The following is a 24,178-nucleotide window of genomic DNA, read 5'->3' on the forward strand; positions in this document are numbered from 1 at the left end:
GTCTGGCTCCACCTGGAGCGCGCTGTCCGAGCACCTCCCCCTGCCCCTCTCGCCCACAGCCCCGCTGCTGGAGAACACAACCCACGGGTGTCCCATGTCCATTAACATCGCAGGGACAATGGCCTCTGGCCTGTCTCTCACCAGGTTTGTGAGGCTACTCCCAGCAAGTTCCTCGGCAGAGAAGCCACGTGCTTCTGTTTAAACTGTGTAAAGAACCCTCAGGCAACAGGGCCAGTGAATAATCATCCTGTTGGCTGGAATCCTGCTCCTAACATCGATGAAATCACTACTCAAGCAATTTAGGGAAGACTGCTTCTGCATTTCCGAAGAGGCGATCTGTCTCCTAAGCGAGCAAAGATAATGAATCTGAACAAAGTGACATAATTAGTTGCTCTCCACAGTTATTACGACGTCAGTGACACCTCAAATTGATGTGGTCTGGCTCGGCAGCCGACACGCCGTCAGAGGACTCACGTGTGGCGGATGCGGGGGCTGCGGGGGGCTGTGTCGCCGGGCTCCCGTGTGCAGAGACACAGAGACAAAGGCTGTGTCTCCAGGAGCGTGGCACAACCCTCCTCGACACAGCACTCGTGCCGGCCCCGCAGTGCGGGGCGTTTCACCTCGGCCGCTAACACTGGCTCTAGTCAAAGACACCAGCCTCTGTGCGGCCCTTCATTTTCTCCCGTTTGGTATGACACGAGACCGTCCCCTCGTCCCCGCGACCGCGCTGTAGGAGAGCCCGGGTCAGCGGCCGGCCTTGCCCTGGGAGCAGGAGGGTGTGGGGTGGGGTCGCAGCGGGAACGCCGCCTGGAACCCAGAGCAGCCGGAGTGCCAGGTGTGCCCAGGAGGCCCCTGGTTCACGGCTGCGACCCTCGCCCAGGGACGCCGGGCGGGGTGGAGTGAGCCCAGCCAGGGAATCCCAGGAGAGTCTTACCTTTAAAGTCAAACTGGTAGATGTTTTTTAAGGATTCATGAAGGAAATAGAAGCTTCCTAATGCCTGCAAAGCAAAAAGAGAGACCGAGTAAGAGGCCCGCCTGGGGGCAGCTGGAGAGCAGCGTCAGTGATGAACGAAAGCTCTTGTGAGCTAGAACTGAGCGTAACTCATCAGGGCTGAACCACGGTCACTGGGACCAGACGTCAGCCGCACTTACCACCACAGATAAGGCCCTTCCCCTGACAGGGGTGCACACTCCAGCGCGGTCTCACCTCGCTGTGAGCACCGGGGTCCAGTGCGAAGGGCTCAGACCCCGGCCCCGTCCTCGCCGCACGCCGCACCCGCCCGCCCGGGGCTCCCAGCAGCAGCACCCCACCCCGGCCCACTCTGCCCACCTCGTCCTCCTTCTCCACGTGGGGCTGCAACACCGCTCCCCGCAGAGCTGCCCGGCCCAGCCCCATCCGTGGGCTAACTGTTCTGGGCAAGGGGGTCCAGTCCTGCTCTCCACACTCAGGGAAAGGCAAAACTGCAGAGGCCAGGCTGGGGGTGGGATGCCACCAAAGGAGGGCTGCATGGGACCCCTGACACGAAAGTTACCAGCCGTTTATCTGAAATTCAACTCGGTGTTTTCTATGTGCCTATGTACACACACACAATGGGTATGTGTGTTCCTGTGCGAGTAGACGTAATGTGTGTGTGCAAATGTGTGCATGCATGCATACCCGTGCATATGTATACGTGGACAGGTAACACACGCGTGTCCATGTGTGTATATCTCTGTGTACGTGTGCGCATGTCTGTATGTATATACCTGTGTGCACAAGCATGTGTCCGTGTGTCTGTGTGTACGTGTACGCTCATGTAGGTGTACATATGAAAACCCACGTGTATGTGCGTGCACGTGTGTATATCTGTGTGTATGTGTGCGCACACATGCACGTTTACATGCAAACACGTGCACATACACACAGCGCGTATTTGTGTCCACACAGATACAGATATGTATGTGTCCATATGTACGCATGGATACTTTATTCTTTTGCTGAACCCGGCCACCCCAACAAGGGAGCTGGGGAGACTTCAGGCAATAAAGACGCCCTACAGCCAGATCGCGGTGCTGGTTACAAAACCACACACTTGTCAAAATCCACGGACGTCTACCCTACAAGGGGTGAATTTTACTGTCTGTAAATCATACTTTTATAAGTCTGACTTATACAGACAAGCCGTGTCCTCCTGGAGCTCCCACCCCATGGGACAAGATCAAGCAGGGAAAAAAGGACGGGGCAGTGGAGCCAGCAGGGCCTTTGGCTGAACCACTGAGAGGCGAGGGTGTGGACGTGAGGCAAAGCGGCAGGCCAGGGCACGGCGCGTGGGGGCTAGCTGAGCAGGGACGCCCATCTGCGACCAAAAGCAGTCAGTCCATACCAGGCAGGGCCTCACTGGAAGGGAAAACTGAAGCCACTGGTGGGGTTCTAACCCCTACTTTTCATTCTGCAGTTCAGTCCTGGAGGCTAAGGACGTGAAGAGCGGGGGGCGGGGGGGGGGGAGATGGGCAGACAGGGAAGGGCTGGTGTGCAGAAAGCTGGACAAACAGGACCATGACGTGGGTGCCTCTCACCCAGATTCCCAGCTGCCAGCACCCGCCACACACACTCTCTCTTCCTGGGTGTGTGCACACACATGCACACATACACATGCGTACACGCACACGCAGAGACGTGTGCACGCATGCCCACACATGCACACAGCACGCACACATACACATGCACACATACACGTGTGTACACGCACACGCAGAGACGTGTGCACGCACGCCCACAGATGCACACAGCACGCACACATACACATGCACACATACACGTGTGTACACGCACACGCAGAGACGTGTGCACGCACAGCCACACATGCACACAGCACGCACACATACACATGCACACATACACGTGTGTACACGCTCACGCAGAGACGTGTGCACGCACGCCCACACATGCACACAGCACGCACACACACACATGCACACATACACGTGTGTACACGCACACGCAGAGACGTGTGCACGCACGCCCACAGATGCACACAGCACGCACACATACACATGCACACATACACGTGTGTACACGCACACGCAGAGACGTGTGCACGCACGTCCACACATGCACACAGCACGCACACACACACATGCACACATACACGTGTGTACACGCACACGCAGAGACGTGTGCACGCACGCCCACAGATGCACACACGTCCACACATGCACACAGCACGCACACATACACGTGTGTACACGCACACGCAGAGACGTGTGCACGCACGCCCACAGATGCACACAGCACGCACACATACACATGCACACATACACGTGTGTACACGCACATGCAGAGACGTGTGCATGCACGTCCACACATGACACAGCACGCATACACATGCACACATACACGTGTGTACACGCACACGCAGAGACGTGTGCATGCACGTCCACACATGACACAGCACGCATACACATGCACACATACACGTGTGTACACGCACACGCAGAGACGTGTGCATGCACGTCCACACATGACACAGCACGCATACACATGCACACATACACGTGTGTACACGCACACGCAGAGACGTGTGCATGCACGTCCACACATGACAACGCACACATACACATGCACACATACACGTGTGTACACGCACATGCAGAGACGTGTGCACGCACAGCCACACATGCACACAGCACGCACACATACACATGCACACATACACGTGTGTACACGCACACGCAGAGACGTGTGCACGCACGTCCACACATGCACACAGCACGCACACACACACATGCACACATACACGTGTGTACACGCACACGCAGAGACGTGTGCATGCACGTCCACACATGACACAGCACGCATACACATGCACACATACACGTGTGTACACGCACACGCAGAGACGTGTGCACGCACGCCCACACATGCACACAGCACGCACACATACACATGCACACATACACGTGTGTACATGCACACGCAGAGACGTGTGCACGCACGCCCACACATGACACAGCACGCACACATACACGTGCACACATACACATGTGTACACGCACACGCAGAGACGTGTGCACGCACGCCCACACATGCACACAGCACGCACACATACACATGTACACATACACACACATACACATACATGTGCACACACGCACACGCACAGATGTGTGCACGCATGCCCACACATACAACATGGATGGGTGGCAGAATCATTTGAAAACAGCTGCCGACCCCACAACCCTTCACTCCTGAACACACTGCAGTGTGGATCTCCTGGTCAGAATGTTCTCCTTTATAACCACCAACTATTATCTCTGCAGAAAACGGGCAGTGATGCCACAGATCACCAATATCGAAGCCCAGACCAACGTTCCCAACCCCCATGCCCCCATGCCCATCCTCCACCCCTGCCGCTTCCCCACTCCCAGTCTGACCTGGGGCTTGGAGGGGTGCTGGCTTCCACACGGAAGGGCTGCCTGGTGGGTGTGGTGGGAGGGGGATGGAAGGGCACAGTGCAGGCAGCCCACATCACCCTCTTATCTGGGTGACAGCCTGCTGCACGCTCCCCGTGGCCCCCAGACTCAGGGGTGCTCCGCTGGCTCCCACGTGCCAGGCGTGGCTGTCTGCATGCCTTCCAGAGGACACCAGGATGCCCAGGATGCCAATTAGTGCGGACGGTGGGTGCAGGGGGTGTTGTGTGAACTGGGGCACACATGCTGACCCCACAGATTCCAGCAGTCTTGAGTTACAGTTCCTGGCAGGGTTCCCATGTCCTCGCGCTACATTCTAAGCCATCCCGCCAGGGCTGGCTGTCACATGCCCTCCCCTCCCCTCCTCCAACCGCGGCCTCTGCCAGGCTGGGCCCCAAACACTGCAAGTAGGTCAAGGGGCACAGACACTCCAGTTCTCGTGCATGTGGCTGATTCCATGAAGGCACCTGTGTTCAGAACCACAGTCGGGCCCACTGACCAAGGCTGCACAGCAGCCGCTCTTCTTGAGGAGCGGGGTTCCAGGCTCTGCCCTGTGCGAGGCCCTGCCAGGGGCCCGGTCCCAGGCGGCCGGCAGTCTCCTTCAGCCCAGGAATCCAAGGGCAGAGAGGGGACACCCTGCTCAATTGCAAGCATGGTGCCACTTCACAAGCCTCCCTGATGGGATCACTTCCCAAAGTATGGGCATCCCTGGGGACCTTCTAAACCTCTCCGGGGGTCAGTGCACAAGGAGCCATGGAGAGAAACATGGCTGGCTTATCCCCTGGAAGCCAGGCAGGCAGAGTGGACGCAAGCAGGGGTGCACCAGGGTTTCAGGCCCCTCTCCGGGTCAGAGCGGTTCGCTCGGTGACGGCTGTGTGAATACACAGAAAAGGCTGCAAACCCAGAGACCAGACATTTGCCGACTTGCCAGGAGCACGGCACTGAGGCCTTGTCCTGAGTCCTTGAGGAGACCCTCTGCCATCTGCGAGCATGCTCTGTGAGGGACCAGCTGGGGACTCAGTGCTGACGTGCTCACCACAGCCCAGGAACGGAACGGATGGCTCCCTGCACCTCCCCCCCCCCCGTCAGGCACCTGCCCCAAATCTGCTTTGAGGAGGAGCTGAGGCTCCTTGCTGTTGTGGGCCTCACGACAGCCGCCGTCTGGCTTCTTTCTTCACAAGGTACATCCGAGGCCCCTCCAAGCAGGAGGGACTGCAGGACCACGGGCAGCACGCGGCCCCAAGAAGAGCCCCCACAGGACTCCGTCCCTGGGTGAGGTCTGGCAGCTGCCACTCGGTGGACATCAGCCTCCGACAGGCTGCTGCCATTTGATTCAGGTAAAGAGGGGGCCCCCCGAGAGGGTCAGTAAGTAAATGTCGTGGCCGACCTCTGACTATCGCCTTGTCAAATGTGATAAAGCTAATACAATATTGTGAAGTTCTCAATAAATAAATGGAAAACAAATTGCCAATGCAGGTATAGAAACTGTACTTCATGGAGTCAGAAAATCCATAATTAGCTCTAATGAATATTTAAAGTCAAAGTTTAAGCTAACTTTTTCAGTGTGTAACCTGTTCCATCTGTCACAGGACACGGCGACGTGTGCACAGAAGCACGCCCAGGCCTGCAGACAGGAGCCCCGTACTCGCCGGGCCTTCTGACCACGGCACCTGTCAGCACTGCGCTCGTCACGTCAGACAGTATTGACTGCTTGCCTGTTTTACTAAAAACAATTAAAATACTTTTTACATATTTATAAACCTGACTGTCAAGGGTGGCAATTAATTCTCCATTAGTGAGATGCAATCCAGTCGATGCTGTACTTTTGCCAGAACAGCAAACACGAGGTGGGAGCCTGGATCTGCCTGCGGTGGGGCCGGCCTCGAGGTGTGGCCTGATGCTGCGGGGGGGTGGGGGGGGGAGCCAGCGTTTCCCCCCAGAGCCGAGCTCCTGGACGCAGGACGGGGGTGGACCAGGAACAGAGACCCCAGCTCCCGTGTTCGACAGAACGTGGCAGGCGATGTGTCTCTGACACAGGCTATGGCCTGACGTTCCCGGTCGCCATCCCCCTGGCATCTGCACGAACCGCTGTCCACAGTGGATGAAACCCACCTCCCCCACGGCTCCGCAGCTGGCTCGTTTGCTTTCTGGGGTTGAACTCAGGTGCCAGGAAGCCCCCAAACACAACCGACTCAGGGCGACAATGGGAGCAGACCACCCCCACACATCATGTCGCTGCGAACGCCACGCGGCCTCAGAGAAGACGTGTATTTGTTGAGTGCTTCCACTTCTCCCGTGGAGCTGCCCGCGCAGGGCTGGGGGTGACCTGGGCGGGGGCAGAAGCCAACCAGGAAAGAACACAGAGCGACTCGTTACAAAGGCCTCCATCACTTTTTATTTGCAAACAAATCAGAGGGCCGGTAATTTATCATCCCTGCAATGAGGTTAGCAGCCAAAGTACACATCATTAACCTGCAGGCCTGCTGCATCCGGCTTGCTTTTCCACCAAACAGAACATTCCTAACGCCCAGGTCAGAGTGACAGCAGCGGCAGGCTCTTGCGCACACATTCTTCCACAGACACCACGAAACAGCGTCTCGAATGTGACCACGTCCTCATCGGAGGGTCAGCAGCCACCTCCCCATGGCCCCTCTGGAAGTCACCAGGACACAGAAGCACGCCCACCTCTCCCAGGGGACAGGGCTGGCGGTGGGGGTACAGAGGGCCCGGGAAGCCAGCTGCGGCGTCTGCACTGGGGCGGGAGCGTGCAGAGCAGGGTCCCAGCACAGCACAGCTCGGGAAGTCCTCCCTGCCAGGAAGGACGGCGGCACCTCACAGACGCCACGTGGGTCTCAGTGGGTCTCTGCTCCTCCAAGACGGCACACTGTGTTGTCTCCACAGATAAAGTGTCTTCAACTTGTTATTTTTTAAAAATAAAATAAATGGGGCACCTGGGTGGCCCAGTCAGTTAAGCATCTGCTTTGGGCTCAGGTCATGATCCTGGGGTCTTGGGATCGAGCCCTAAATCAGGCTCCTTGCTCAGCAGGAAGCCTGCTTCTCCCTCTGCCGCTCTCCCTGATTGTGCTCTCTCTCTGACAAATAAATAAAATCTTTTAAAAAAAAGGAGAAAAAAAATAAAATAAATGGATCTAAGAACAGGAAAAAGAATTTCATGAGATATTGTTGATAATCTTCACGTTTACAACAAATCAGAGAACCTTAGTTGTTCTAAGTAAGAACCAACAGACTTGAATGAATGATGGCTGGAGAGTGCGATGAAGCCCCTGGCCCTTGGCCCACTCTTGCCGGCGTGGGCGGGCAGCGTGGAGGACACCCGTGTGATGGCGGTGGCCTCACCCATGAGTCCGTGGCGTGCAGTGAGCAGGAGAAGCTCTGAGTAAGGAGGGCAGCTGCACACACGCCCCTCTCTGAGCTCGAGGCTTAGACGACAGATAGGCTTCGCTTGTGCAGCCCCGAGACGCGCATCGGGACAGGCAGCCAGCTGCGAGTCCACTCTTTGGACACTGTCGCCTTGTCCAGATTCGCAGCGACCCCCGAGCACGGAGGATACAGGCTCCGGGGAGACGGGCGTGTCCTACAGCTTCCCCACTAGTTCACGCTCACGGGACACGTGGAGCTCACTGTCAGAGAAGCTTGAGCCCTCGGGGGTGTGCACACGAGTGCACCAGCGCCTCGAGACACGCTAGCAAACTAACGCTTCACAACACGAACGTGGGCAAATAAGTCCTGAAATATCCCCACGACGGCACACTACACAGCACGGAAAACCAACCACGCTCCAAACCTAGATGGACTTCACAAGGTTGAGAAAGAGGAAGTTCCTAAAACTTCACGTGGCCAAGGTAACAAAAACCTAATCAAAAGGAGCGGAAACAAAAAAAAAATGTGATGTTAAGACTATACCAAAAACGGAATAAAACCATAAACACAAAATTCAGACCAGGGGTTACCTGGGGGGTGCAGGTGAGGGTTAGGGCAGGTGCACACAGGCCCTACGGTGACACAGGGACTGGAGAGGAGTCTGCTATGCCCTGCGCGGCCAACGCCACTGGCCTCTCCCCAGAGGTGGCCGCCATCTTGAATGATGGTGATCAAGGTCCGAAGCTCAGAGCTCTCAACTTCATCGATGCCACTTTATCTATTCTCTCCTCAGGAACTTGGTTTTTTTCCATTCCAAGTTATATTTTAGAGATGTTCCATATTGAGACATGTAACCTTAGCTTACTTCTAATGCTTCGTAACAGTAATATTTAAAAATACTGCAATTTTTATCTATTCTCTACTGGAGATGAAATCTGTCTGCAATGTTCTCACTATTACACCTGATGCTAGTGTGAACACGCTTGCATGGAGAGACACACAACGTGCACGTATGTATTAAATGTGCGTGCAGATATAGGAGACTGGAACTTCTGGGTTGCAGTGTATGTGCACCTTCGATGCAGGTGATGACCCAGACCTCACAGGCATTCCAGGCACTACCTGCTGCTCCACGTCCCTGCCAACACCTGGTGTCAGCAGACTATGGTCTTTGCCAGTTGGATGGTATGAAATGACACGTCACTGCACGTCACTGTTGTTCTGTTTTGTATTTCCATTGTGCCGTCATAGCTGGGCATCTCTTTTTAAGACTATTGGCAATTTAGATTTCTCCTGTGAACTCCTTATCCAGATCCTTTTTTCTATTTGTCTTTTCCTCATTTTACAAGATCTTTAATTTTTAAATATAATTTGAAATTATTTCTTCATCTATTACTTGCATTACAAATAATTTCTCCCTCTTTAACTTATCTTTTTATGGCATCTTTCATTAAATGAAAAGTTTTTACTGTTAAAGTAGCCAAATTAATCAGGGCTCCTGGGGGGCTCAGTCAGTTCCACGTCGGACTCTTAATTTCGGCTCATGTCATGATCTCAAGGTCATGAGATCGAGCCCCACCTTGGGCTCTGTGCTGAGTGTGGAGCCTGCTTGAGGTTCTCTCTCTCCCTGTCCATATGCCGCCCCCCCCCCCCCGCACACACTCTCTCCAAAAAAAAAAGTCAAATTAATCATTAATGAATATATTCCCTTACGGTTTATGTCTTTATGTCTTATTTGGAAATAGTTCCCTAATTTGACTCCACAGTGATATTCTCTATATTCCCATATAAAAGCAGTAAGATTGTGTTTTACGCGTTTAAGATCTTACGGTAATAGAGACTTGTTCGTGGGTGTGGCACAAGGTAAAACCCAGTGTTATTTCATTCTCTGTGGAAACCGATTGTCTAGTCTCCCCATGACTGACATTGGCACTCTCATATTCTACCCATCCACCGATGTGGGGTCTGTTCATAAGTTCCTGATTCTGCCCAACTGATCTAATTCTAGTAACAATTTCTCCTATTTTAGCTTTATAAGAAGTCTTGATATTTACGAATACAGTGCCTCATTTTATTTCTCCGCACAACTACTTTTGTTATTTGGGGCCCTCTGTATTCCTGTACGAAACTTCAGAATAGCTGCTAGATCACACCATGACACCCTGCTGGGGCTGGGATGACAGACACGGAGGCTGCAGGCGGAGTTTTTTTAGGATATTTTTAGGATATTCAACTTTCCTTTCCATAAACATGATACATCTTTAACCATATATCAGGCCTTTTAAAATGTCTTCTAATAAAGTTTCATAATTTTCTCCATAACAGTCCTCAAGATCTTTTGTTACTTTTAGCTTCTGTTGCTATTAGAAAATGTAATTTTTGAAACTACTGCTGGTTTAGAACCACTTGCTGCGATGAACAGGAATGCTATTAGCTGTTGTATATTAATCTTTTATTCAGCAACATGGCTGGGTTTCTTCTCCATTCCAACAGTTATGGATTCTCTGAGGACTTGTTGAGGTTTGTTTCTTCTTTACAGTCTTTACCTTTTCTTTCCTTTCTGTTTGTTTTGTCTTGTGGCAGCGCCAGGTGTCCCGCTCCCACGGAGAACAAAGGAGCCTGGCTCTGCGTTAGAACACGGTGCGCGTGGGGAGGGCAGCAGCGGGGGTGCGTGAATCGTGATCTTCTGATGCCGTCACGCGGTGTGTGTAAACAAAGGGGGGTGCAAGACGACCCAAGGCTTGGTGACGGAAACGAGTGGGCAGTTTTCCGGGTGGAGGAGACTCCAAGAGGAGTGGGATCTGGTGGGAAACAAGTACCCGGGATGAAACTGCCACGCAGACGTGCCCATGGGGCATTTACACAGGGACGCCCCACAGGCAGATGGCTCGTGGGTCTGAAGTTCAGGGTCCACGTCTGAGTAGAAGGGACATTTTAGTTGTCTGTGAAGGTTGGTATTAGAAGCGGTGGCCATGCTGAGGGAGAGAAGTCTCATCTGAGGGCTGAGCCCTGGGGCATTCCTGGGGCAAGGCGCCTCGGCCAAGAGAGAAGCGCTGGCCAGGGTAAAGTGAGAGATGGTCAGGGTGTTTCTGGCCTTTAACTGGTTAAAGCAGTGAATCACTTTAAGAGATTCTGAAATGTTAAGCCAGCCTTGCACTCCTGCATCCGTCTGGCAGGTCCACAATGCACGTCTTCGTACACTGCTGGGTGCTGTTCCTAATACCACGTTCAGCAGCTTTCGTTTCCAACTTTGTCTCTGTTCTCACCACCCCAGGGAACGGATTCTCTGTCAAGTCTCCAGTGACATCGCACTCACAGACCCAAAGGATACTCCTCATGACACCTGCCCTCCCCCCTTTATTCCCAGGGTTCACTACTAGAGTCTGCCTCTTTGGACACCTCCTCCTCCAGGTGATGACACACGGCGAATGCTTGGGACGCCCCGTGAAGCCTTTTCCTCCTCCCCTTTGTGGGGCCTCATCCCTCCCATCTTCCAGCTGGCAGCTCCCACACGGATACCACTGGGCGTCCCCCTGAAGGCCAGCCTCGCGGGTCAGGGGTGCGCAGCTCCCATGTGGCCTTCCCACATGGAACCCAGTCTCTCCCAACCCAGGACAGTACTGCATCCCTCACCCTCCTCCAGCCCCTGCTCCATCACCATGCCTCTCCCGCACACACCCTCTCTGTCTGTGAAATGCACACGCTACCTTTAACCCCCCATTTCCCTCTGTTCTCACAGCCCCACGCTGGGCCACAGCCCTGCTTCCTTCACTGCTCTTCACCCAATGCTGGCATGACCTTTTAAGAAGAGAATCGGACACTGTCACTCCCGTGCTCCTCAGTGACGGCCAGCACAGGGTCCTCCGGTCTGCTCCTGCACATTCCCAGGCCCCACCCCAGCTTACAAAGCTCTGGCCACACCAGCACTCGGGCCTGGGAAAGGCTGAGTTCTGCCATCATCGGGGCCTTTACCTGCCTTGCCTTTCCCGTTTCAACTTCTTCTCACACGACCCCTACTACTGCAGGTCTCCATGGAAAGGCTGCCTCCTCTGAGCAGCCCTCCCAGACTGCTCGTGCAGAGCCGTGGCAGCCCCAGCACAGCCCCCAGCCTGTCACAGGGCTGTTCACTCTGGCTGCATGCTTGTTTCCTTCCCACACCTGCCTCCTTTACCAGGAGAGGTGGGAAGCTCCTGGTTGGTGTTCTTGTCACCTCTGAGTCCCCAGCTCCACACCGGTGCACACCAGGAACCCAGCAACGCCTGGTTACGGAGAGGGATGCAGAGACGCACCTGTGGGACTGACTGGTGAGCAGTTCGAGACCCAACACACAGGACTGTTTACTCCGGTTTCAAAGGACAATCTAACACATCACTTCCCACCGCCTCCAAGAAGCTGAGCACGGCTGCAAAAAATCACACACTTTTATCAATAAGAGGAACAACTCTTTCACGAGAGCAAGCCCATGCTCCTGATTTTAAAACAATTTAATAGATTGAGTAATAAATCAAGGCGAAGTCACTGTAACATTCATTAGATTATAAACAATATTAAATGAAACAAAGCTTTTGTTTAAATCAACGCAAAGCTTCATTGATCTCTTCCTGTATAATAAACTCGCAGACAGCCGCTCTAATTGGATGAGGCGGCATTATTGCCCATGTCACCCAGCATCATCCTGGAGGGCAGCACGTGGAAGAGGCTGCATTTAGCACGTCACGTCATGAGTGCTGCCCTCTCTCTCCAAGCGGCTTCGTAAGCCTCTGAAATGAGGGCTGACTTATGTACAAAGTACTGACTTTCCAATTTCAGCTTCTGGGGCTAAACGTGAAAGGACAGCACAAAGGTGTCCCCCTGTCTGACCCTCACCACAAGCCCCTCTCCGGGCCGGCTGCCTGCCTGAGAGATGCACGGATAATTTCATTTTGTCTCCCGTCCAACAGCCAGCATTACAAGTTAATTAAATTGGTTGTCCGTTGTGTTCATCTACTTACAAAGCTAATGATGTCCTGCTCCTGAATTAAAGAGCATTTTCTAAAGCTTGCACCGCGGAGGGGCCTGCTGTGCACCGGGGTGCTGAGCCCTGACATGGCCCCGGGTGTAGTGGCCCCAATTAGGCTGTCTAGCGAGGGGCCGGGCGAAGCTCGAGTCATCCTGACAGGGAGGGTAAACGCTCCACGCAACAGCCACTTAATATCTCGTGTGGCTACGATAAATCCCCCAGATGAATACGCCTGTTAACATTTCCTATTACCACGGCGAGGAGCAACTGAAATGTAACGGGACGGCCTTCTAAAATGGCCCCGCGGACAGGCTGCCTGGAAGGGGGGCCACGTGAGGGCGCAGAAGGCAGAGCGAGGCTAATGCCAGACCCTCGCATGCAAGGGACGCTTGGCAGCACACCGGACCTGGGAGGCAAGGTCACCAGCTGGCACAGGAAGCACGCACCCAGTCACCACAGATGGTTACTGGCGCCTTCTCTGCCGCGCAGTCTCGGGCGTCTGAAAGGTCCCGAGGAGTGAATGGCCTGATGTGCGGGGGGTGGTGACAGGTGCTTCACACAAAGGGCCAGCTTCTGACCACAGGGGCTCCATCCACAGGAAGCCCTGACACAGCGGCGTGAGCGTGGGAGGCACTCCAGGACAAGGCCAGGGTTTCTGCCAGGGCAGCCGGGGTGGGCGCCTGAGATGGGGTGTCTGGAGAGAAGGTGTCCAGCTTGAAATGGCTGTAAGGCTCCACAGGCAGACTTCAGAAGACGGCTGGATGCTCGGGTCTGGAGTCCAGGACAGAGGTCGAGGAGCAGATGTAAACCGGGGTGCGTGACGTGGACGGTCCACGCCACAGACGCTGAGCGTGCCAAGGAGGGAGTGGAGCCAGAGCAAAGGATGGGGCCGACGACTGGACCCTGAACCACCCAGGGTCTGGGAACAGGTGAAGGAGCCAACACAGAGACTGCCACGTGGGGGTCAGTGTGGACAAGGGGAAGTTGTGGAACAAGGGGAGGTCAGTGGGGACCCAGAGATCGGGGGGACATGGGGTGGTCAGTGTGGACACCGAGTGGTCAGTGTGGGGACCAGGGGCAGGTGGTATCTCGCAGGTGAAGGGGGAGGAGGGAGTAGCCACGGGGCCAGGTCTGCCGGCACATGGAGTGCACAGGGACCGACCCACGGCCTCTGCACTCCGAGGTCAGTGGTGATGTGTGCAACCATATCGAACGTCGACATGCTAGAAATTCTGGCTCTTGAGATTCCTCTTATCACAGGTGAGAGACGGGGCAGCCCCACCCCTAAGCTGTGGGAACGGCAGCATCCCAGGGTGTAGGACGTGTTGGAGAGAGGCTGGAGCTGCAGGGAGACGTGGAAAAGCCCCCCTGCCACGTTCTGCCCTCCCTCCCTGCTGCTGGCACCCGATGGGCCGTGGTGGCCTGGATGCGCGAAGAGTGCGCGGAGGACACGGTCAGGCCCGGTCCTACGGGATCCTTCACACAGACCCTTCACAGGGCCCTACCGCTGCTCAGCACGGTTAGACCTTCCTCTGCAGAAGCGAAGCCCTGCTGACCCTCCCCTGATGGACCAGATTTCACAAGCTAAGGCTCCACGACAGGCGGGGAAGGTCAGTCAGCTCCTTGAGCCGTCTTATTTGGGAGGAAGGGAGGCGGGCAGAGAAGTCGGCTTGTGTGACAGAGCCGCCACCATGAGGCACCCCCGCAACAGCAGCGAGCAGCCCAGGGTGCATTTAATTCATTCACCTCTGTATTTCTCTCTCAAAACGAGACTTGTCTGCAGTATGGATACACTTCTCAATAATATGTATTTTGCAAACTGAAAGTTTCAATAACGAGCAAAGAAAAAAATCAGTCTTAAAATAACCAGCTTTAATTACGAAATTTATTAAGTCATTTTTTTCATGTCTAAGTGGTTAGAAATATAAATCGATACACTTTTATGCCAATTAAATTATGTGGAGCATTTGCATCATAATCAAAACAGCTCTGACTTTTCTCTTTTCTCTTCCAAAAATCATTAGCTTTTCAATTACAATTTCACCCTTACAAGCGTTCTGGAGAAATCGGTTATGTGCATTATGGATAGAGGATAATTAAAGTCAAATGCACTTTAAGAGTCAAACACAAGCTGTTTACAAAATACCTTCTGCCATCAGGGAAGCTTGAGGCATATAAAATGCTACTAAAAAGACTTAATTGATTTTTAAATTTCAATTATATTGTGAATGCCATCTACTTCTGTTTAAATAACAGTCCCTGTGGCACAGAAATGCTGAACGGCTACATTCTGCAAAGGGTGCCCTTCCCACCGGGCCGAGACTTCGAGCCTCGCAGACCTCGTCATTTTTCCTGTCCTCCGTGCCACGAAGGCCTGCGAGCGCGGACTCGCGGGGACTCACGCAGACTCGGGCAGCGCCGGCCAAGTGTCGGCCCCCTCCCTTCTGTGTGCCCCACGCTCGCGTGGGTCTCCGTCTCCCCACGACTGCTCTGGGCTCCTTCCTGCAAGCCTGGCTTTTCCGCAGGACGCTTCACCGTCTGCGTGAAGAACACCCTCCAGGACTCGCTGCCTCTGTCGGGTCTGCCGGCGACACACTCTTCACGGCTACGTTCGAATCCACACGCTCCCGGCAGGCATGTCCGCTGGACGCAGACCTCCTCGGTGGCGGTCGCCCCCCACGGCCCCCAGGGCCACTGCGTCTGCCGTCGGCTTAACCGCGGTTTTCCGTGGTGCTGCACCTCCGTCCCCGTCACAGCTCATAAAACGCCCCACGCGTCTCTCGTCGCACTCCGCGTTAGGCTCGTCTTGCTGGGTCGTCGGGATTCTTGAATTTGTGTGCTGAGGTCTTTCACATGCCAGGAAGCTGACATTTATTATCTCTTCAAAAACGACTTCCGGAAACAAACAAGACTCTGGTTCATCTCTCAACTTTGTCCTCGGGCTCCGACCGCACGTGCGTCAGGCCTCGCTCTCCATGTCCAATCACTTCGCGCCCCCATCCTTCTGTCTCCGCGGCTCATTTCAGTGTTCCCTTCTGGTCGCTGTGCAGTTCATATGTCAGTAGAGCCTCAGTTCGCCCTTCTGTAAAATGGGGCTAACTGTCCAAATCTTTGCACATGAAGGTCACGAGGGATAACAGAACCCAGTGTCTGTCAGAGAAACCACTCGAACACGTAGCTCTCCTCCTGTGTCCCCTCCCCAGATTAGGGTCCGTCAGCTCTCCTAACACCTCTCTCAAGTGGTAAAACCCAGCACTTCCTTGGCTGCCTTCTCGACACATACGCAGCCCTGAGGGTGACCACCCTCCGCTGGGTCCTCTCCCGGGTGAGCAGGTTCCGGGGCCGCAGCACGGGGCCCCCACCCAGCCATGCCTCTTCCTGGTCTGGGGGCCTCCGACACTCACGGGGCCCCTGCACACGTGACACGGGAAGATAGTCATGTAGCTGCTTCCCAGGGTCGCTCAGAGCACCCAGGACGGGGCTATGACAGTGTTCGGTCCCCTCCCCGGCTGAGCCTGACGCCCCTCCCTTGGCCACGCAGAGGCCACAGTGCGCCAAGAGCTCTCACCGAGCACCAGCCAGCATGCACGCTCGTGGCCCTGCCAGGAAGACGCAGGTGAAGGAGCCAGATCCAGTGCACCCCACATTTCACATCACGGGCAGCCGCCTGGCCACCCACATTTCCCACAATCTGAAAGACAGACCTCGTCTCCCTCCCTCTCTTCTGAGGCCAAATCACGGAGGCCCTAACGGGAAAAGCTGTCCCCCACTAATGGCCTTGATATAAAGTACGTGTGCGGACAAAGCCCCAGGGCAGTGATGCCCCCCGGCCCCTGTGTGCGCTTCCTTCCCACTGGTGCTGCTGCCCGACCACAGAAAGAGCTACCACTTTCCTTAAAACAGGAGAGGAGAAACCAGTGTTTCCCCAGGACAGTGAGTGTGATGGCAGGTGTGGCGTCCAGTCTCCTCCATAAAAGGAGGGAAATGCTGGCGGGTGCTTCCGCTGTAGGGGAATCTGCACCAAGATAAACCGATGGCTGGGGACACAGCTGATGGAAACTTCTAGAAGGCCAGTGCCAGCGTGAGGCCCCTCCCTGCACAGCCCTCTTCAGTGACCATAGACCCACAGCGTCCAGCTGTCCGGGGTCACTGAGCTGTGTTGCTGAGAACGACAACCAGCCGGGAGGGCCTGGCATACCCACAGAGTGGTAGAGACCTCGTGGCCCAGGGCTGGCAGAAGACAGATTGGAGAGGGGCAGGGGCTTTTCAGGAAGGATTTGTGAGCCTGGGGTTTGCAGATGGAGGAGGTCCAGAGACCCAGCAGGGCTCAGGGGTCAGGGCCGGAGAGGCTGCGGGGGGCAGCAGACACCGCTGGGACAGAAACGGGGGCGCAACACCACAAGCTCCAGGCTGTGTGGACAGGAGGGGGCACAGCGTTCAGGGACACGGAGGGCAGACCTTTCTGTGTGGAAACCAGCCACATATGCCTGCATGTAACTGGAGCCACGTGTGGTCCACAACATGCAGCCGGCCACGTCGGGAACCACGCCTGACCAGGAGCAGGGCAGGGGCTGGAGAGCCAGGCCCTCGTGAATGAGGAAACGCCACTGTGCACAGCGCACCCGCTTAGAGCAGGGGGAGGAGGCAGCACAGACCTTCTCTAGAAGGCAAGGCCAAAGACTCAGGACTTCCCTGTCCCGATGGTCTCAGGAGCGCCTGAGGCCCACACTCGTGCCCTGGCAACTCCAGATGCTGGCCACACGGGCCGGGCCGCACACTCACGCTCATCAATTTCCTGTCACGGCCACAACGCTCTCCCTGCAGTCCACCAGCGTCTGAGAGCGGCTGTCATCGTCCCCCAGCTTCCAAGGAACAGGCTGAGCCAGAGCGAGCACGGCCATCTGTCCCTAGGAGTGTCCTCCTTGGGAATCACTATTTCTGCTTCACCAAACACAGGTCCCTGGGCTCTGTCTCATGCTCTGTGAGGGTGTGCTGCCACGGGTCAAAGCACAAGGTCGAGAAAACACGGCAGGTCCGTCTCCGCTCCGTTGATCTGCCAGGGTGGCAGAGCGAGTGCCAAGGGTGCATGCTGCCCGCTCTCCCGCTCGCTGGCTGCCCACCACCTGGGACCACGTACTAGCTCTGGGCCGTCCTGCGTCTCAGGATCCCTGGCTGCAACCTGGGGAGACCATGGTCAGGTATGCAGAACGGTCCCAGCAAAGAGCAGGTGCCCAGGAAAAGTGAGTCTTGGTGGGGATGCATGAGAGCACAGCTGTTTTTAAGGGAGAACAGAAACCGCCAAGGGATGAGCACCACTGAGCTCTCGCAAGAATGAGTAAAATGGACACCACGCTTTGAAGTCTCAGGGAGGAGAAATGACAGGTCCTCCTAAGACTCCGGGTACAGATCCACGCGTCACTCGAGGAGAAACACCAGCATGTTTTCCTTTTCCCAATCATGTTTTAATTAAATCTCCAGCCGCCATTTAAAATAAAGCCATTATGGACGGTGATCAAGAATTTCATCATTCCCTACTGAGCAATAAAATCAATCACTAAGTCTCTATTATGTCAGCTCCACAGAGTACAACGGTTTGAGGTGAAAGACCCAGTGGGCCGTGGTACGAGCAGAAGCACGCCGCGGGTGCCCACGTGCCCCACCCACGGCCTGGGCACACTCGCGGGCACGGCTCTGCACGGCGATGGAGGAGAAGCTGAAGGGGAGCTCGAGAGAGGTGGAAACGTGAGTTCCCGTGTCACTCCGGCTAAGGAAGCGCCCGGCTACACGTAAGCCTGGGACTTGCCTTTGGAATGTTTCAGGAGTGAAGTGAGGCGTGGCCTGGCCCCCCACCTCCTGCCCCCGGCACACGGCTGCCCCAAAGGGCCCACCAACGCCAGTGCATTAGAAAAACTGAATAATCTTGTTTGATGTTACCTAGAAATAAGGAAAAATAACAAATACTTACAAAAGTTACACCTGAAAAATCTGCACTCAAACTTCTGTTCAACGTACTTAGCAAAAAGGTCAACGCTCGGAATTTGCTGGATAAATAAATGTTGGTAAGGCGGATGAATCACCGGAGAATTGGTGCATGGCAGCGAATGAATAACCGGCAGACGCTTCCCAAACCCCATTATTTCCCCTTTTCCAAGAGCCCGAGATTCATGTCCCCGCATGCCGCCAGTTCATTACCGAGAAATGCCATCCCTCTTCCGGCTCTCGCTGGGCGGCACGCGGCCCCTCGAGGACCCTTAATGTTTAATTCCCCATCATCCGCTCCGCTGAACAGCTTAATCTCTGCTTGTGTGATCAATACTATATCAGTGTAAATTAAAATGACAATTTTAAAGTAATTAAGCCTGTTAATGCTCGATTCAAATGTCATTATTTGCACAAGGGATTGAGGAGAAATTACATGGTGTCCAGGGTGACAGGAAGATCTCTGCGCCTCCTCGCTCCTGTTGCGTGGTGCCACTGGAGGCTTTAGCAAAGCGGATTAACTTTTGCCTTGCCCGCCAGGGCACCTATCCAATTTCTAAAGAGGATAACGCAATTTGATAAATTTAATTCCAGCTACAAACTCAGTTACTGTGATAACACATGAAAGCGGGGGACTCTGAACGAGGCCCACATTTCTAAAAATACACTCAGCTCTGGAGGGAGGTGCAACAGTCAGGGTCTGATTCGATTTGTTCTCTCTCTTTCGAAAACCCTTTAAATAATTATGGTGGCTGGAAGGACAGCCAACATTCATTAAATAGACCAGCTCTAACCCGAGAGGCTGTGGCTCGGCCGCCACGACTCACTGGGAAACGCCTGCCATCGTGAGCCAGAGACGCACGCGGCCACATCATTACATCACCAGTCTCATAAACAGATACAGAAAACTCCGCTACCCCACAAAACCTCGGCCTTGCCCAGCACTGGCGGGTCTGGCCCCAGCTGGGAAAGCTGCATCCCCCACTTACGTTCCGAGCCACCGGGCTGGGTGGGGACGAAGAGAAAGGAAACGAAACCTAGCCACCTATCGATCACCTGGACCCTTCTCCACCCCAGGGCACGGGCACCGGGACACGGGGCTGTCAGGCTGCGGAACCAGCGCTCCAGCCCAGGTACTTTTCCACCTGAGCCCCACGCAGTGGGACACACGCTGTAGACGGTCTGCACCACAGCACTCGCGGGACCAAGGGACAGCTGCAACGGCAGGACCTCATCTATTAGACGCGCAATAAAAATTGACAACCTAACATTAATTTCAAGATGAAGAGCAAAGTGTAACAATTTCCGTTTGAAAGATGTCTCAGCGCTGTGCGGCCAATCCTTCAGGGTCTTCTCAGACCTTTGGAGACCCTGTTTCCCTGCAGAAGGTGGACAGAGGAGCAGAACAGCCACCCCAAGGGCCGGGGCCTCTGCCTAACCGCCTTCTACCGACTTGTTTTGGGTGACCTGATGGGTTTTTGGGCTGCATCAGTGTCCAGACCTCACGTCTCCTGCAGAGGAGGGTGGCCTGTGGTTGGCAGGACTGCACCATGTCGCGTGCACATGGAAAAGGCCTTCTCCGCCACCCACCTCCTGTGTGTAGCCAAGTCCATTGCACCAGAGGCCCTGCCAGCAGAGCACGTCCAGGCTGCAGATCGGGGGAGCCGACTGGCCCTCTGGGCACTGGAGACATAGACACCCCTGAGTGTAAATGATTCACAGACAAGACGCTAGACAAGAATTAACGACGCGTAAACGACTAAGCACGACACGGAAGAGAACTGTGAGCAAAAACCAGACATACAATGATTTGATTTTAAGGCAAACGTGGTTATGACATTCTTCCTTTCCAACCGGGAAAACAGTTACCACAATGCAAGAAATCCCAAATCTCAATCCTACTTTTCTTCGTAATAATTAAAAAATCTGATCTCCTGGAAGGTTACAGGTACAAAACAGAGAGGAAAATGTGGAATAACGGGCATTTCTCTGCACCTAAGAGGCAGTTTTCCTGCATTCTAGAGGCATGTCGCCTCAAGATGTGAGCTCCTGGAGAGGAGGCATCCCAGGTGACAGGAAACCGCGTCTGCTCTGTCAGCCTTTTCTGGAAACACTGGAAAATCCACAAGCAACACTGCACAGTGTCTGAACCTGGCTTTTCATTTCTTCTTGTCTGAGGGGCCTGGTGCTCCAGGGGCCCATCGTGGGGATTCGCGGGAGGCCGCGTGGTCCTCGGGCGCTGGCTGCCACCACCACCTGGGGGAGCGGCAGGCAGAGACTCAGCACCTGGGCTGCTGGGACCCTTGAGCAGCACCAGCCCGAGAGCGACGGCGCCCGCACCACAGCAGAGGGACGCGGGACCCGCACAGCGCCAGCGCTGTCCCCGTGAGTCCGTGCATTCCCTCCTTCGTGCCGACACGGGTGTTTAATACAGCAAATAGAAAGCAGCATGGTCGGACGGCACTGGAGGAGATAATGCTAAGTGAAATAAGTCAAGCAGAGAAAGACAACTATCATATGATTTCTCTCATCTATGGAACATAAGAACTAGAATGATCGGTAGGGGAAGAAAGGGATAACGAAAGGGGGGGTAATCAGAAGGGGGAATGAAGCATGAGAGACTATGGACTATGAGAAACAAACTGAGGGCCTCAGAGGGGAGGGGGTGGGGGAATGGGATAGACTGGTGATGGGTAGTAAGGAGGGCACGTATTGCATGGTGCACTGGGTGTTATACGCAAGTAATGAATCATCGAGCCTTACATCGGAAACCGGGGATGTACTGTATGGTGACTAACATAATATAATAAAAAATCATTATTAAAAAAAAAAAAAAAAAAGCAAGCAGCATGGTCTGGATGGGAGCAAGTCTAGTAAATCCAAAAGGGAAGCGGTCTGAAAAGAACACCTGCTGGGCACATTCCCTGCTGGCGGGAAACCTGCGGCCACCACATGTTTGCACATGTGGGTAGCGGGATTCACCGACAGGACCACCAGACTGGCCGACAACACCAGCACGGGCCTCCCGGGACCCAGTGCCAATGATGCCAGCCGTCGGGGCCAAACGCAGGTGTATGCAAGCAGCCAGGCACAGGGAGGATGGCAACCTCTCTCGGGAAAACATGCTTCTCGCTCCCCTCAGCCTCCTGGCGCCCCGCCGACCCTGCCCCGAACTGTCAGCCCAGAAGGCTGGTCGGGCTGCCCCCCGCCTGAGCATAACCGGGAAGGCCTCGCCAGGCGCTGCAGGGAGGAGTGCTGCCCACCTCCGAGTGCAGGTCAAGCCCTTCTCCTCCCTGGGCCCTGTGACTCCCCCAGGGCGTGACCCTTGTGACCCGCCTCCTGGCCTCCAGGTCCACCCGAGAACTGGGTGCCGGCTTACGGCAGTGCAGTCTGGGCTTCTGGGGGAAACCTGTGCGAGGGTGTCCCTCTTATCCCCGTTGGGGCACTGAACACAGACCTGCAGGGAGGCCACGGCTGGTGTGAGCAGAGGCGAGGGCACCGAGGAGCCCGGAGACGAGCCGGAGACGAAGCTGCTCCCGGGCTCCTGGAGTGAAATGTCGCTCGAGGCCAAGTGAGCAGGACAACAAGCCAGACCGTGAATCACCGTGACTATTTTGTTATGTTCACTGCTTCACTGATTTTCTGTCAAAAAATGCTAACAAGCAGGAAAGTCCTAAGAGCTTTACAATTTTTCAGTTTGTTCACCAATACATTTCGAGCGGCGTATTTGTTTCCTGGGCTGCGTGTGACACGGCCCTCGATCACGCCTGTCTGCGCCTGACGGATCGGCTGGCCACGAGGTGCCTGTTCTGGATTCCCACCGGGGAAAGCCAGACACGCACGGAGGAAGGGGCCGCTTGGACGGGCAGGGCACACCCCCAGGCTCATGCTGCCTGGGCCCCTCGGGGACCCGCATGTGCGAGCGGGAGGGGGGCCAGACGCACTGGCCACTGTGCTCAGAACCGACCCAGGCAGGGCTCTGGGAAAAGGACAAGGCACTGCCCAGCTGCTCGGAGGCCCTTTGTCAGGGAATCACGTGCAGTCCTGCTGTGACACCTGGCCTGTGCAGGAACGTCGAATGCGGGGGCAGCCCGGGATGGCGAGGATGGACGAGGCCATAGGCAGCTGTGTGACTAGCCTGTGGGGGTGGGGGGAGCCCTTGCCTGCAGTGGGGTTCCCTCCTTATGCCACGTGGCTGCTGTGTGGGGTCCCCGCCCCCCCCACAGATGCTTCTTCCCTGTCCTTCCCACACCCCGCCCCCAAGCAGACCCCGTGCCCGCTCCTCACAGAGAGGCCACTGCAGGTGGCCGTGTGTGCAGCCAGGCTGAGGAGCAGGCATGGGTGTTCACACGGGCCCACACGTGACTGCCCTCTGAACAGAGTGGGCAACTGTATCCCGGAGCACCCAGCCCAGCCGTGAGTCCAGATCCCAGATGTGGGGGGATGCTCTCACGGACACCCTGCTATGCATGATGCCAGGTCCACCTGCTGGTGCCGCTCTGCTTCAGGTCCCGTAAGGACAGCAGCCGCTCTTGCTCCCAGCAGAGCAAGGCTGCTGGCTGGGAGGTGTGGCTCCCAGACACAGGGGGTGAGGACAAGGCTACAGCTGGGACCACGCACTCAGACCAGGACGCACAAATGCAGGAATCTGGCCAGCAGGGTGCACACTGTATGCCCGGCTGGGCCCCGAGGGACACCTGCAGCACAGGGTGCACCCCCCAGGCCCAAAATTCATGGTTAGGAAGGGCAGACAGACACAGAACAAGATGGTGGCAACACCGAGGTGTGGGTGGGATGGAGGAAGGCGCTCCATGGAGAGCCGGGAATCTAGCTCACTCAAAATGGGACGCGATGTGCGTCTATAACTGACCCCGCAGAGGCACACGGCACATCTGGGAGCTGACTGGCCAGCTGTGAGCTGGAAGACTGCACCTGCCTGCCCGAAGCACACAGGAGGAGGGGACTGATGTCATCCTTCCATTCACAATCAATACGGCTTTATTTAATCTGAAGAACGCCTTTTTAATTTCATATTGATAGTATCTGCACAGCGCGTTATGAACCCGACGATAATGCACCCTCTGCTGTTACTTCTCCTGGAACGTTATGTTCCCTTAATCGTAAGACACGCGGAGCGTCTGCTCGTAGCTTTTATGCGAAGTCAGCTTGTAATGCAGACATCTCCCTTTTCAATTAAACCTCTGTAGTCCGACCACCCAGCCACCCAGCACCCAACCAGCTTCTGTTGCAGGGTTACTGGTGCATGGCTGGAGCTCATGGAACGGCACAGGTTGTCAGTGTGCACGCAGATGAGGTCTGCCGTGTCTGCACACCTGCGAGGCCGTCACCACCGTCAGGAGCGCCAGCACG

The 24,178-nt window shown here is 55.2% G+C and overlaps 1 protein-coding gene across 2 annotated transcripts in view; it reads right to left on the reverse strand.

The window, feature by feature from the left end:
- Positions 1-24,178, reverse strand: part of INPP5A (inositol polyphosphate-5-phosphatase A) — a 182,353-nt gene that overhangs the window by 66,320 nt on the left and 91,855 nt on the right. For both annotated transcript variants that reach the window (XM_040624538.1, XM_008686002.2), the window contains exon 5: positions 935-998. In XM_040624538.1, coding sequence (XP_040480472.1) covers positions 935-998 — 64 coding nt within the window. The remainder of the gene's footprint in view (positions 1-934; positions 999-24,178) is intronic.

Source organism: Ursus maritimus, unplaced genomic scaffold, assembly GCF_017311325.1.
Source record: "Ursus maritimus isolate PB19 unplaced genomic scaffold, ASM1731132v1 scaffold_7, whole genome shotgun sequence".
Classification (NCBI taxonomy): domain Eukaryota; kingdom Metazoa; phylum Chordata; class Mammalia; order Carnivora; family Ursidae; genus Ursus; species Ursus maritimus.